Source organism: Pipistrellus hanaki, assembly GCF_964339955.1.
Source record: "Pipistrellus hanaki genome assembly, chromosome: 3".
In the NCBI taxonomy this organism is placed as follows: Eukaryota; Metazoa; Chordata; class Mammalia; order Chiroptera; family Vespertilionidae; genus Pipistrellus; species Pipistrellus hanaki.
The window spans coordinates 179,471,481-179,487,846 of NC_140505.1; the positions used below are offsets into that span (position 1 = coordinate 179,471,481).

The following is a 16,366-nucleotide window of genomic DNA, read 5'->3' on the forward strand; positions in this document are numbered from 1 at the left end:
TCAGTCCCGGTTCTCTTGGCTTCGGGACCAAGCTGCATCGTTCTCAGTCTCTCCCGCCTGCGGTTCCAGCCAAGGCGCCCAGAGCCAGGAAAGCGGGGAGGGGAAGCAACAGCCCCCTCCCCAGCAAATACTGCAGTCCCTGGACCCTGACTCCTGGCAATTGCCTGTGCAGCTCCTCCGCCAGGATAGCCCAAACTGCCCGCCCAAGTCCTTCCTCAGACACTCACAGCTACACCTGCCCTCGCACATGTCACTCACACCCAGTGACAATCTTTAAGTGATGTTTTCTTTTGTTTTATTTTAAACAGAATGCCCATAATGCTCCGTAGTTCAAACTGTGTTCTTACAGGGAAAACGCCAGCAGAATTTGCCAAACTGAATGAATGCCCTTTAGATCCAGGTATGTGCGAATCCTTGCATTTGCTCTACTTCCTTTGGTTGTTGTTTTGTTTTTTTACATTTTCCTTAAAACAATACCACTCTTTCTGCTTTATAACGAACTTTGATAAAACTTTGTTTTCAAAAGTCCAGAAATTTGGTTTCAATTTTATTCTATTGGTCTGTTCTTCTAAAAGATAATGGTTTCCTCTTTTATTTCAGATTTAAAATTTTAATACCCCAAGTATTTATTGCTGTGGTTTGTTAGTATTTTCTTTGTCTCTTTGCTCCAGGATAATGCTCTTTTGGTGTACTTAAAATTCAAAAATAACCTCACAAAGTTACTTATCTAGTTTATTAAGACTCAAACGTCTAATTTCAGGCTATTTTAAATGCATTGCAGGGGTGGGGGGATAAAAGTCTTCTCTTTAAATTTTTAAAAATCACATATTTGTACCTGTTTTTAGGAAGTTTCTTTCTATAAAGTTTCAAATTTAGCACTTAACAGAAAGTTTCTTTTAATACCTTAACTCATATTTCACACTGATTTAATTTATAGTTGCTTTGACTGCTTCCTTTAAAGTTGCATTGATGTAGAGTCCCAGAAGGTTTTAGAAAGAAGTTAACAAAGAACGTGACTTTTAGACTATAATAAAATGTTGCATAGGTCGAATATATTGCTTTGTTTCTACTTCATTCTGAAGGTAAAATGAAATGTACCTTTATCCTATGCTGAATTGTGTGCAAAAATATATATGGTAATGTTTTATTTAGTATAGAATATTACAGAAACTTATTTTATCATGATTTGTTAGAAAACTTAGAGCAAATTTCAGTTTATATTGAAGATTGTTAGCTTTTTTTCTGCTTAAGAAATCTGCAGTCTAATTTAGCATAATTACTTGTATTCACCTCCTATTTACCAGTATGTCAGGTGCTGGTGATACATAGACCACTAAGATACATTTCCTGTAAAGAAGTTTATTATCTTGTGCTTCATTTTATATAAAATCATGTGCTGACCCTATCATTTATGCTAATAAAAGGGTAATATGCTAATTAGACCAGATAGACCAGACATCTTCCAGATGTCCTTGCGGACAAAGCCGCAGCAGCTGCAATGGCCGACAGTGGCAGAAGCAGCAGAGTAATGGGGGTGGCACCTTCCCTGATTGGTTCAGTCACTTCCCACAGAGAGAGTGCAGAGGCAGTGGGGTGATGAGATGGCACCTTCCCGTGATTGGCCTGGTCGCCTCCCGCAGAGGGAGGCCAGACTGCGGCTTAGGCCTGCTCCCCAAGCCATCAGTAGAATATCCCCTGAGGGCTCCTGGACTGTAGAGGGGGCAGGCCAGGCTGAGGGACCCCCAACCCCAATGCATGAATTTCGTGCACCAGGCCTCTAGTTAATTAATAAAATAACAAACCTCTTTGAATTAAGTGGTGGCCAAGTGCCATGAAGCAATGGAAGAATGATCTCTAATTCAGAGATTATTAAATCACATCTAGTTAAAAGACTAGATGGTGGAACTGTTCTTGTTTCCTCTGGGCAGGTGGCTACTTCATTGTTAAAGGAGTGGAAAAAGTTATTCTTATCCAAGAGCAGCTGTCTAAGAACAGGATTATTGTGGAGGCTGACAGAAAAGGAACAGTTGGTGCTTCAGTTACCAGGTATGGAAAGCAGAGATGGTGTTCTTAAGAAATATTGTTAATTTCATTAATATCAAATGGCTATCTTTTGATATGGAGGTACCCAGTTAGTTATTCTCTCTGATAATTAGGCAGGGAAATATTTAAACTATATGTATTCAACTTATTGTGTAACACTAAATATTGAGTATTGATTTAAAATTTTTTGTGATGAATGTATGAGATATTGTTTAAAAGGCTGCTAGTTATTTTAAAAGTTGCATTTTAAGTTATAGTATTAAAGGAACTTTAAAAAAAATAAATGTTTCCCGATTTTTACATTTGTATTCCATTATTTTTATTATTGATTGTTTTTATTATTGGTTATTTCTGTTGATATAATGAGACTATTTTATACTTAATATTTAATGAATTATTTTATGAACTTAACATCTTATTATTAGTTTTCAAACCAGCCTCTTTCACATTATACTCATTTTTATTTTTATTTTTTATTTATTTATTTTTTAAAAAATATATTTTATTGATTTTGTACAGAGAGGAAGGGAGAGAGATAGAGAGTTAGAAACATCGATGAGCGAGAGTCATCGATCAGCTGCCTCTTGCACACCCCCTACTGGGGATATGCCCGCAACCAAGGTACATGCCCTTGACCGGAATCGAAACCGGGACCTTTCAGTCCCCAAGCCGACGCTCTATCCATTGAGCCAAACCGGTTTTGGCATATACTCATTTTTCTATAACAGTATCCCTTATATTACTACTATAACTTTTTTCCTCTGGCTTATTATCATATGTAATTTGAATTTTGGAAGTTAATGGATTCTGGGTATAAAAAATTGGTGACATAGTTAAGATGTCAGTATGGAGTTGATAACAACCTGTATTGAACTTCTTAACTGAGTTTCTTCGTTTTTCTTTCTGATAGAGAGGCAACTAACACTAATAGCCATTTATTGAGCAGTGACTAGGAACCAGGTAGTGTAGTAGGTGTTTTACATATATTATTTGTCAGCTCAGTCCTCCAAGATAAGTGATATTATCTCTGTTTAATAGCTGAGTAACAGACCTTGAGTGCAGGTTACATCCATCATTAGAGGTAACCAGCATTTGAACCCAGATCTAATAATTCTACAATATGTCTTCCCATTGTTTGCAATTTTGGAACCGGGGCAATCAGGATTTGAATCCTAAAGGTTTTGTTTACTAGCTATGAGGTACTTGGGTGAGCAGTTACTTAGCTTCTCTGAGCCTTGATTTCCTGATATGTGATTAGGAGGCAACACTTCAAAGGAAGTTTTAGTATGTATGAGATTAGAGCAAATATATTATAAATAGGTTGTAAAGGTACATAATATGTAGCTGATGATTAGTGTGTGTTACTTTTATGAATGAATAAAGTGTTGAAATGTTTTTAAACCCACTGGAAATTTTATAGTAAATAGAGATCAATAAGAGGAGATTGCCTTAGTTTTTTTTTTTCTTCACAGTATACCTAGACTTTAGGTATGTTTTATTGAATTATTAATATATAAATTCATTTCTTCATAGTTTCTTATTAGGGTACAGGCTCATTTTGAGGTTTTTCTCTTCAAACATATAAAATTGATTGTGAATATATGCCCCACATTGGATCCAAGGAGTTCAGGTGGAATCAAAGTGGAGTAGGTCAAAATAAATTCACCCACAAAACTTCCACCATAATCTCAAAGCTAAAGAAACATGTATAGTGTTTAAAATGCAAGTGGCAGGGGCAGGAGAGGAGTTGGGCACCTTTAAAAAACATCTAATTGATAGGACCTCACTGATTGTTATTGATAGTTAAACCTTATTGATTGACATACATTTCTATTGCATGTTACTAGCTTGAAACTAAATGGGGATGCAGTTTAACCAACTTGTATTTCCTTGTAGCTCTACCCATGAGAAAAAAAGCAGAACCAATATGGCTGTGAAACAAGGACGATTTTATTTGAGGCATAATACTTTATCAGAAGATATACCCATTGTAATTATATTTAAGGTAAGGTTGCAGGTATCTACTGAAAATTATAAAGGAAAATTTTTAAAATTTTTTCAATTACAGTTGACATTCAATATTATATTAACTTCAGGTGTATGCATAGTGATTAGACACTTATTAACTTACAAAGTGATCCCCACCTGGCACCATACATAGTTATTATAATATCGTTGACTATATTCCTTATGCTGTACTTTACATACCTGTGACTACTTTGCAAATACCAATTTGTTCTTAATCTTTTCATCTTTTTCACTCAGCCTCCAACACCCATCCCACTGGCAACCATCAGTTTCTTCTCTGTATCTGAGTCTGTTTCTCTCGTTTTTCATATGTAATTAAAAATTTGGAGGATAACAAGAATAGAGAGACTTGTAGTGTGGACAAGTTGACAGTCATGTAATGCATTTTATTTTATTTTGTTATTTTATTTAATTTATTTTTTTTGGTAACTTACATCTTGGCAATAGTGTTATATTACTTCATACAGAGCTATTGTATTCATTCCAACAATTCTATTTATAGCTGTATGATTATTTAACATTCTGTTATCAGTGGACATACATATCTCATGCTATTGTATAACTGCAGCAGTATCATGTTACACATGGGCAAGGATATCCATAGGCTAAATTACTAGTAGTATAATTTTCTAGGTCAAAGAGTATGGACCAAGTTCATTGTTCTGTTTTATGGACTTCTGGATTCTAGTGAGTTTCTGCATAACCATTAACCTTCAATTTACAACTGATTCCCTTCCTCCCCCCACTTGTTTGTGAATTGTTGGCTTAGAATCCAAAACTTTTCCCATAGAAATAATGTCTAAATGTTATCTTCTCGGATAATTGTATAGTAGCTCATTTAATCTTCTCTGAGACTTAAATATTATGCCCATTCTCTGAACAGTTAAATTACAGTATTAGTATTTAGCAAAACAGAAAAATAGTTGCTGTTATATCATACAGTTGGTCCTCAGTATTCACAGATTCTATATTTTCCAATTCTTCTACTTGCTAAAGTTTATTTGTAACTGCAAATCAATATTTGTGGTGCTTTTACAATTATTTATGGGTGTGTACGGGCACAGAATAATGAAAAATTTCAGTCACCAAACAGGCACATTCCCAGCCGAGCTCAAACAAGGCAACGCTAATTTCTCATTTCAGCTCTCATACTGTGAAAAAGGTCCCCTTTTTTTCTGTCTAGTGTTGTTTTTCACATATTTGTACCTTTGTTAGAGATTTTGCTGTTTAAAATGCCCCCCCAAGCATAGTGCTGAAGTGTTCCTAAGCGCAAGAAGGCTATGATGTGCTTGATGGAGAAAATATTTGTTAGATAAGCTTTGTTCAGGCATGAGTGCTGTTGGCTTCAGTGTAAATGAATCAAACACACGTGTAAAATAAGGTATCTTTAAATAGAAACATATGTAAAACAGGTTCTGTATTACTAAACAGTTGAAGAAAACTTAACCAGAGGTTCACAAAAACCTGTTTCCCCTAGGAGCAGGGCTTCTTCATTAATTCAGTGTTTCCAGCAACTTTGTAAAACATAGCTACTGGGGATAACGGTGATCTACTGCATATGGGTATTAAATGAATCTTGATAAGTAGGTTGATTAAAATAATGCAATGTCTTATCTACATAGTGGTTAATAAAGAAAGTTTTATGTAACCATATAGAATTACATCTCCAGCAGAGGGCAGTATGCTCCCATGCATCAAAAGGAATTACGTATTTGAAAGGTTTTGATGCTTGAAGATCCATAGGAAGCACTACCTACCTTTCTTACACCAGAAATTATAAATTAATTATAATGTATGTAATCTTATATCACTCACAGGGAAAATGCATCACTAGGCATATGCAATAAAATCAGAAAATCTATATTAACTACCTTTTTTTTTTTTTTTTTTTTTTTTGCTAGGTGACAAATGCTTGATAAGAGTTTCTTCTGTCAAATTTATTTAATGTTTATTCTGTAAATATAGCTGACTTAAATCCTTTTATAAAGGGCTATTAACAGTGTATATTTTTATGTAACGAGTAGTTGAGATTTCAAATTTCTTTCTGCTTATAAAATAATCCTTGCATTGTAAAAATTTAAAGCCACTGAAAAGTATTACTATGTTTTTGGGTATATATTTTTTACTTTTATTTTTTATAAATATATTTTATTGATTTTTTTTTTTTTTTTTTTTTTTTTAGAGAGGAAGGGAGAGGGACAGAGAGCTAGAAACATTGATGAGAGAGAAACATCGACCAGCTGCCTCCTGCACACCCCCTACTGGGGATGTGCCCGCAACCAAGGTACATGCCCTTGACCGGAATCGAACCTGGGACCTTTCAGTCCGCAGCCCGATGCTCTATTCACTGAGCCAAACCGGTTTTAGCATTTTTGGGTATATTTTTGCTGACCTCATTTTCCTTTGCTTTTGTAATATATACATCCATTTTATTTTTCTCACTTAACAATGAATTGTGAATAGTTGTGATTTTTAAAAATATTTTTATTGATTTCAGAGAGGAAGGGAGAGGGAGATAGAGATAGAAACATCAATGATGAGAATCATTGATCATCTGCCTCCTGCAAGCCCCCTACTGGTGATTGAGCCCGCAACCTGAGCATGTGCCCTTGAATGGAATCGAACCTGGGACCCTCCAGTCTGCAGGCTAATGCTCCATCCACTGAGTCAAACTTGCTAGGGCAGTGAATAGTTTTTGATGTCTATAAATATGAGTCTATTATACATCATTGCTTTTAGCAGGTATTATATGGAAATTGCATATGTGTGATATAATATATTTAACTAATTTCCTATAGTTAGACATTCAGGTATCACCCCCTCTCACCCAAGTTTTCACTCTTATATACAACCCTGGCTGTCCTTATATATACATGTTTGTGCATGTTGTTGATTATTTTGTGAGACTTAATTCCTGGGAGTGGAATTACATCTTTAAAAAAACAATTTGGTATATGTTGACACATTTTTCTCCTGAAATGTATGTATTACATTCTATGTATAATGTGTTTTATACATATTGTATCATCAATATATAAGAATTAAGCATTTTAAAATTTCCAGACTTTTCAGTTTAAATATTCAGTTCAAATTTCAGTCACTTTTTTGTTTTGTTTCCTACTATAGGGATATTTTAATAATTCAGTGGAAACTTATTTGATAACCACTATTTAGACTTTCTATCTGGGAGGTAGATTGAGTATTGTATTGCTTATAATCAGACAGATTTAGGTTGAATTCCAGCTTCTCCACTTATTAGCTATGTGACATTGGGCAAGTTTCCCAATCTCTTTGGGTCTTAGATAATTCAATTATAAAGTGAGAATTTCACCTAAGCGGGTCGTGGTGAAGAACAAATGATATCATGTGCTTTTTTAAAGTTAAGACAGCCCCAAAAGAGGATGCCTTTTCTCTTTCCTTAGTTCTCCTTACACATTTGATGCCAGAAGCCCAGGAAAATAACAGGATACCAAAAAAGTCACATCATTTCTCTTTTTGTGTTCTGTGACCTTAGCACAGACCTTGACAGTCATTAGGACTTGATGGTTGTTGTGTGTAATCAACAATTGGCTAAAAGTGACAGAAACAGCAGGGTTTTAGAGTCCATGCTGAGTCTGAATATGATGGATAAAGCTTTTAAGACCTATATCAGCCTTATTTATGGACTTGAATCGCTACAAAGGTTTTCCTGCCCATGAATCTTCCCCACTTTGCATTTTGTATTCTCAAGTATTCAGCCGTTGTGCTATGATGGCATCTGCAGTCTGAGAGTTTTTGTGGAAAAGATCAAATTTCAGGGGGTGCTGGGCATTGTTTCTTGGAAGCTAACTTAAATTGAAATTTTTTATCTTTAAAGAGGAAAAATCACACAGTTAAAAAGGGCTATCACAGTTCTTTTATTTTCTGCCAGGATTGCTTTTGGTAATATTAAGTTGACTTCTGTCTACTGTGAAGAAAAATTAGAGATTTCTGAATATTAGATGTTTTAAGAAGTGATCCCCTTTCCTTCCTTCACATTATATATTTCAGCATATCACCATTTGCCTGCATCTCATTCTCTTCTGTTCATTAGTATTCTTTTTATCTCTTAAAAGTCACACTTTTAGTCACACTCAGTAGCTATCCAAGGAGAAGACTTTGCCACTTTTTAAAGAACATGTCTCCTTATTTCTGTTCATATTGCTAATTGCTAGATTCTGCCGGTTTTTTCATAAGGTTATTATTAGCATTCACTTTTGACTTGAATTAGGTGAAATGATTTTAGCTACCTAGAGTACAAAGAGCTCCATGTAAAGCTAGTTTTCAGATGTCTAAATTATGTCTGTAAAGCAAAATGGTTGGCCGTTTTGCTGTCGTTTCCATAGCAATATGCCATTTATTTGTAGCTGTGACTTCTGAAGGCTAAGTAGTCATAAAGTCAGTTTGGAACTGGAGCGCTTTTGATGATATCTGACTGAGTTATCACCCTGTATTTCAGATACAGGAAGAGTTTGGTTCTTTTAGAGAAAAGCTTTGCCACTGATCATTCTTTCTGCACATATGTTGTTACTAGTATTTAGCATGTGTTTGGCATATCTTTGCTTCATAACTAAGACATACTTGGAAAGCTTAGAAATATCTCGATCCATGTTAGGCCACTTGGAGAATTTTGAAACTTGTTCTGCTATGAACAGAAATGACATCTTTTTACTATGCCATTTGTTCTTAAGTTAAGCTTCCAATGCATAATAAATTTGCAATGGAAACAAATAAAATTAGGAGTGATAATTTTTTTTAGGATTACACTTCTTTAATCTGTGAAAGGCTAAGTGTTTTAACGAATGTCTAGTGTCCATTTTAATAAATGAAAATTAGAGATAAAAGTATGCAAAACTTACAGTACAAAAAAGAGATTTGTATCCTGAGAACTTCTTTGTTCACTAAACAAAAACATTTTGAACAAGTTATACACTTAAAAAATATTTTTAAGTTTAAATGCGAATTTAATTCCAAAATTTGGTCTATTAATTATCTGTCCCAGGTAACAAATTATAGCACAGTTTCTGTTGGTCCGGGATTTGGGAGTTGCTTGGCTAGGTGGTTCTGGCTCGGAGTCTTTCATGAGTCAAGGTATCAGCCAAGGCTACATTTATCTGAAGGCTCAGTTAGAGCTGTGGGTCTCCTTCTGTGATGGCTCACCCACATGGCCGTTGGCACCAGCACCAGACCTTTCCATAGATTGCTGAGTGTCTTCATGACAGGACTGCTGGCTTCCCCCTGAGGAGCACTCTGAGAGGCAGAAGCAGGAAGCCACAGTGCCTTTATGACCAAGGCTACAAAGCCACGTATTGTCACTTCCACATTTTTTCTGTAGAGGTGAGTCATTAAGCTTGGCCTACACTCAGAGACAGGAGAATTAGTCCTCACCTTTTGAAGAGAGCGTCAAAGAATTGGTGAAATTTTTTTAAACCATACAGTTGGCCTGAAAGGTACATAAGCATATATATAGCTCCCTGCAAAAACTTCAAAATTTTCAGTAAGATTACCTCTGATCCTGAAGAATCCATGTCAGATTCACAGACTACATACTAAAATTCAATTGTAGAATTGTAGAATTTTGAGCTGAATGGGCCTTACTTGTGCCCTCTTGTTACAGAAATGAGAAAACAGGCAAAAGAGGTGACATGACAGCGGTGGTTAGGTTTGTTGCATTATGTGAGGATGGACACCTCAGGGAGGTGCCCTTTCCATTGTACTCAGGGTAATGTTCTTGAAGGTCTGTATTGGAACTTGGGATTCAACTTAACCTCTCTCTCAGGAAGAACTGAGAAACAGGATCAAAGTCTAACGAGACAATTACCTCTGGTTCTGTTTTACTACATAGATAAAGAAAAATTTTAATGCAAACATAACTTTTCCCCCTAACTTCTAAGAAGCAGATTATTTTTCTGCCAAAGGGAAGGTTAGTGCAATTATGCTGTATTTCTTGATATGGCAGAATTCCAGGCAAGTGTGTGAAGGAGTGAGCCTTCTTACCATATGGAATCTACAAAGACCTACATTGTCGCTGCCACCTTGAAGCACTTAAGATAAGTGGATTTCTTAAACCTGTTAAGTGTGTTCTTAGTTCTTAAACGATCACTTTTAAAACCTGCATAAAGTATAGCTTGGTATCTGGAAGAGTGAGGTAAAACATCCCTTAGGAAAAATGTTTTTAGCCTGAATGTGAATTTTGACACTTTTCAGAAATATCATTCTTTTAACAAAGCTATTTGGGATTCTGTTTATTTTCAGCATTGCACATTTCCTGATTTGCTCTTTGGCTGTTTGTTTGTTTGTTTGTTTGTTTTTAATTTTTCTTTTTTTCAGTTTGCCTTTGTAATTGTGACCAGTGTCTCCATTGTATCTCTTTGCCTCCTTTTTTCACGATGAAACTCATAGAATATTTATAAATTTTAGAAGATAGTACACATGCAAAAAGTGCTTGAGAATGTTTGTTTTCCTCTTCCTAATCAAAATTTCTGTTTTAGGTTCTTCTGCAGCTTGGGCTTTGGCTGCCAATGCCAGATGGCACCATTTCTGAGGAAATAGCTCGCTTTTGCTTAGAAGTAATACCCACAAACAATGCCAAATTAGCATAAGCAAATGTCAGTGAGTTAACACAAAGCCAACACTCTTTTTCTCCTTTCTTTCCTTCCTAGGCCATGGGCGTTGAGAGTGACCAAGAAATTGTGCAGATGATTGGAACCGAGGAGCACGTGATGGCTGCATTTGGGCCCAGTTTGGAAGAATGCCAGAAAGCTCAGATTTTCACACAGATGCAGGTGTGTCTTTTCATGTTGTCCTTTGCTATGAAAGGGAATTGGAGATTTAATGCGGCTCATTGATAAAGCATGAGATGCAGTGACTTTGGGGGCGTAGGTTTAGGAGGGGTGTTGGGGAGATGGAAGGAGTAATAGAGAAGCATCTCTGACTTGTTTATTTAGGGATTGAAGGAAGAGGTGGGCTTAGACCAGTAGTTGGCAAACTCATTAGTCAACAGAGCCAAATATCAACAGTACAACGGTTGAAATTTCTTTTGAGAGCCAAATTTTTTAAACTTAAACTTCTTCTAATGCCACTTCAATATAGACGCCCCCAGGCTGTGGTATTTTGGGGAAGAGCCACACTCAAGGGGCCAAAGAGCCGCATGTGGTTCGCAAGCCGCAATTTGCTGACCATGGGCCTAGACAAATCATCAGCCTCTGGTGCCTAACTTAGAAGGGGTGATACGTGGCCAAGAGGCGTTTCTTCTGATATGATAGGAAATACTCTCTTTTTTCTCCCCAATTGCCTGAGTTATATCTTATAAAACCATAGCAACTCTAGTGTAGAAGGCTTTTTTTTTTTTTTTTCATTTCTTATCCATTTGTACTCCCTACTTCTAATTGCTTTTGACATCTAGATATAATGTGATTTCTATCCCTTTTCCTGAATTCCCAGTGATATCAGCAGGACCAGACCTGATCAGAGACTCCTTTACAACTACAGAGTCTTCACTGACCTGCTGAGGCACTCCTTGTTGGAACCTGGGGATTTTAGGACAAGACACAAAGATAAAGATAGGGATATAGATAGATATATAACAGCCATACTTAGAATTCTTAGCCCAACATTTGTAAAGTGCTTCACTAAGTGGAAATCAATGGTGACATCCCTGGGAGCCATCCTGCAAGGTGGGAATTCCCTGCTGTAGAAGCACATATCATTGAGTTAACACAAAGTGAGTTAATACTCAGGAACTGGTGCAGTTTAAGGAGGTACATTCTTATCTTTTAGAGCTGTGTAATGCCCTGGAAGAGCAATTTGCCCTAATGATACCCCAGTTTTTATCGATCCATATGTAAGTTGTCTATTCTGTCTATAAACAAGAGAGAGATTCTAGGCTGCTTTTTTCTTGTCACCTAGGATGCTTGTAGAGATAGCATTTTCCCACTTATATCAGTTAGTGTGTGCTCTGAAAAATCAAACTCAACTTGATATTTTCAAAGGCTGAGTCTAACATTTAGGAGGTTACTGCCATCTGTAAGTACATGTAATTTCAAAGCACAAATCAGTAGGGATTATTCTCATCACCACCTTCCTCGTTTTCTGCAGTTAAGTAATAGTTGACTCTAGTTATTGGGCAGGAAAAGAGGTTGGGATTTAAGAGATTCTATTTTGGGTCTTTACTGTAAATGAAATATTTAGTGAACATGAGTCTTTGTAACCAACTGAAATTATATTATCCCAGGGTTCCTAGAACATGAAGAGGAAAATGCTAAGAAATACTCAGGGACAGGTTCAGGGTGAGGAGATACACTCTATCCTTTAAAGCTGTGTAATGCTCAGGAAGAACAATTTGCCTTAATGATACCCCAGTGGATTCAATGAGATCTATTATTCATTTTATTACGCACATCATCATTGGTGGTCACATAATCCTAGCATCATAAAGCTGTTTGAGCAGGGGCTAACCGTGGGTTGGAAAATTACTCATTTATTTCTCTTAAATAGGTATTGACAGAAAATTTTAGCTAACTGAATCAGAGAAGTTACAGATGATGTATTATAGACTTGTATACCCGAAACCTGTATAATTTTATTATCCAACTTCTCCCCCAATAAATTCAATAAAAAGGAAGAAAAAGATGAGAGGAATATACAGTTAGTTAACAAAAAACACAAATGTTTCTAACATGAGAAAAACAAGCAAGAAGTTTAAATTTGAGATGGCTTGTACTCTATGCTGGATTAAGACATAGCTTAATTATTTGCTACTAATAAAAGGTTGTAGAGATATATAAGTAACCCAAAATGCTTAAATCGAACATATATTAGGAGTTAGGGCAACATTAATATATTGTTATTCTAGATGAAAATGTAGCAAGTACACTTTATTTATGTAATAGAATTTTTGACAACATGGCATTTTAGTGGGTTGCTTAAAACCAGTGTTTTGTTTTTAATGCCTTCCTTTTAGTCCCATCTCCTTTTTCTTCTGCTCACAAAGCCTTTTTGCTCTTTATAGGTTATGTACATTTTACATCATTCTTGCCAAGGGATCTGGTACATAGAGAAGAAATGATTTATTCCCTTTTGGGGAAGATTTGATGCATCTTGGCCTATTTGTAAATCAGACAGGGCTCTTACCCTCACACTGTGAAACCCTGGTCATGTTATTGGATATTCTAGGGAAAAGGTGACTTTCTGCTACATTAGAAGTAGTACCAGGTGCCCCAGTGTTATTTGTTTCTTCCTCAAAAAGTGAAGAATCCTTAGTTTTTTCCCCAAGGGAACTGGAAGAGCAAAATTTAATGAAGATAGATCAGTTTAGGGAAAACCCAATTGCCTATCTGTTCCTGGACCACCCGCACCCCCCACCCATCTACACAGCTGAGTTAATCAATTACTTAGTTACTACTTACTGCTAGGTTATTGCTACACGTTTTTACAGGGTCTTAGTTTATCTTAAATTCTAATGGCCTTTTAATAGGGAAGATCCTAGGTTTGATGCCCAAATCTTACCACAGAGGAGTCCAGGCACTGTACTCGTCATTAGGAATCAAAGAAAAAGATGATGCAACATTTAGTAGGCGAGAGACATACATCAGTGATGAGAGAGAATCACTGATCAGCTGCCTCCTGCACAACCCCCACTAGGGATTGAGTCCTCAACCCAAGCATGTGCCCTGACCCTGACCGGGAATCAAACCATGACCTCCTGGTTTATAAGTCAATGCTCAACCTCTGAGCCACACCAGCTGGGCACTTTTTCTATAACTAGGACCCTTGTCTTTTTGCTTATAGTGTTACCTTTGGGTAGGTGCTTCATAAATTGTCTTCGATGATATCATTAAACATTATTATACTGTCTTCTGTTTTTTTATAGGCATTAAAATATATAGGGAACAAAGTAAGAAGGCAAAGGATGTGGGGAGGTGGACCAAAGAAGACCAAAATAGAGGAAGCAAGAGAGCTCCTGGCTTCTACCATCCTGACCCACGTACCAGTGAGTACCTTTGCATCTAGAAAAAGGATTTACCCATTTTCCTAAGGTTTTTGTCTTTCCAGACAAACCAGTACAATTACTTAACCAAGTATGATTTAACTTACTGATGGAGCCATATTTATTCATAAGGATTTCAGGGTTTGTACTAGAGAAGATTGAATAGAATATTTGTGGTGGATTCATTAATCCAATGATAACTGAGTGCCAGATGATGTTTTAGGACTATTCCTGTTATCTATTGTTGCATAACAAACATTTCCCAAACTTAATGGCTCAACATAACTGCTTATTGCTATCGCTCATGATTCTATGGAGGTTTGGGCTCAACAGTGGGAGAAGGGCTTTCTCATCATGGGTCTCATAAAGTTGCAGTCAGAGAGCAGCTGAGGCTGGAGTTATTTGAAAACAAATGGGCTGGACATCTCAAATGTCTTCACTCATATTTCTGACTTCTCAGAGCTTTTCCAAGTAACCCCCTTTTCCCCAACAGAGTGTCCTGGACTTCTCATGTGGTACCTCAGGATTCTAAGAGGAAGTAGAAACTGCTAGTTTACAGACCAACACAGGGAGATGATGGATTCTACCCCTAATGAAAGGGTGACATGAAATATTATAGAAAGGGAAGGAGTTGATAGTGGTCATCTCTGAAGGAAAACTATCATAAGTACTGAGTACAAACATGGAAGGTCATTATCTCAGTCCTTTTCTTGAGGCATCTTAAATTGTAATATACATTGTCTCAAAATTTTTTCTCTAATTTCTGAATTACAGGTTAAAGAATTCAATTTCCGAGCCAAATGTATCTATACTGCAGTGATGGTAAGAAGAGTAATTCTGGCCCAAGGAGATAATAAAGTTGATGACAGAGACTATTATGGTAACAAGCGATTGGAGTTGGCAGGACAGGTAATTTAATTATTTTATGTCAGAAATCTTATTTAATAAAAATTAATTTGGTATTAATTTTAAATAGGAGGAAGAGATAGTTGAATGAAATATACATTCATATATAAACATTTCACATATGACTTACTATCTCTTAAGAATTTATTTAACTATGAAAACTATCTTCTTTAAATATGTTACTAGTATCCTCCTATATAATAAAGAGGTAATATGCAAATTGACCATTACTCCAACACACAAGATGGCTGTCCCCATGTGGTCAAAGGTGGCCACAAGATGGCTGGCAGGGGAGGGCAGTTGTGGGCAATCAGGCCAGCAGGGGAGGATCATTGGGAGGGACCATGCCTGCAAGGAAGGGCAGTTGGGGATGACCAGGCCTGCAGGGGAGGACAGTCAGGGGTAATCGGGCCAGCAGGGAAGCGGTTAGGCATCAATCAGGCTGGCAGAGGAGTGTTTAGGGGGTGATCAGGCTGGCAGGCAGAAGCGATTAGAGGCAATCAGGCAGGCAGGAGAGCAATTGGGAGCCAGCAGTCCTGGATTGTGAGAGGGGTCCCAGGTCAGAGAGGCTATAGGCTGGGCTGAGGGACACACACCAACCCTCCCTCCACCCCCCTACCTCTCATGCACAAATTTCGTGCACTGGGTCTCTAGTATTGTATCTTTCGTTGAGATGTTTGCCCTCATTCTGTGCAATGTAGGAAGTGAAGTATAACTTAAAGTAATATTTATTTGTTTGTTTGTTTGTTTGTTTGTTTGTTTGTTTAAATCTTCCCTTGAGGACCTGCTCATTGACTTTAGAGAGGGGAAAGAGGATCGATCAGTTGCCCTCTGCACATGCCCCTACTGGGGATCGAACCTGCATACCCACACCTGTTAGAGCAGTAATATTTATTATTGTTCAGCTGCCATATGCCATTCATAGTCCTAGGAATTGAGACTATGGAAGGAATAAGACAAAGTTCCCTTTTCTCTTAGTCCTTAGTTATTAAGAGAGATAGACAGTAAACAAGTAAACAATTTCCTAACTTTTGGTGGCATAGTAGAAGTGGGTTAGTGAGAATGTCTCTAATCTCATTTTAAGTCTTAGCTGATAAATTTTATTTTATTCTGAGAGCATGTACCCCTTTCAACTAGGTAGTATCTAAAAGTCTTCAAAACTTCATGTTTCAGCCAATCTGGTGTGGTTCATTGACCTATGAACCAGGAGTTCACTGTTTGATGCCTGGGCAGGACACATGCCTGGGTTTCGGGCTCTATCCCTGATAGTGTGTGCAGGGCGCAGCTCATTGATGATTCTCGCTTATCATTGATGTTTTATTTCTCTCTCCTTCTTCCTACCTCTCTGAAATCAATGAAAACATATTAAAAAAAAAACACAAA

At 37.0% G+C, this 16,366-nt stretch overlaps 1 protein-coding gene across 2 annotated transcripts in view; it reads left to right on the forward strand.

Annotated features, from left to right (window-relative positions):
• POLR3B (RNA polymerase III subunit B) overlaps positions 1-16,366 on the forward strand; it is a 93,569-nt gene that overhangs the window by 15,445 nt on the left and 61,758 nt on the right. For both annotated transcript variants that reach the window (XM_084880112.1, XM_084880111.1), the window contains exons 7-12: positions 309-400; positions 1,929-2,046; positions 3,940-4,048; positions 10,752-10,874; positions 13,961-14,080; positions 14,852-14,986. In XM_084880112.1, the coding sequence (XP_084736238.1) occupies positions 309-400; positions 1,929-2,046; positions 3,940-4,048; positions 10,752-10,874; positions 13,961-14,080; positions 14,852-14,986 (697 nt within the window). The remainder of the gene's footprint in view (positions 1-308; positions 401-1,928; positions 2,047-3,939; positions 4,049-10,751; positions 10,875-13,960; positions 14,081-14,851; positions 14,987-16,366) is intronic.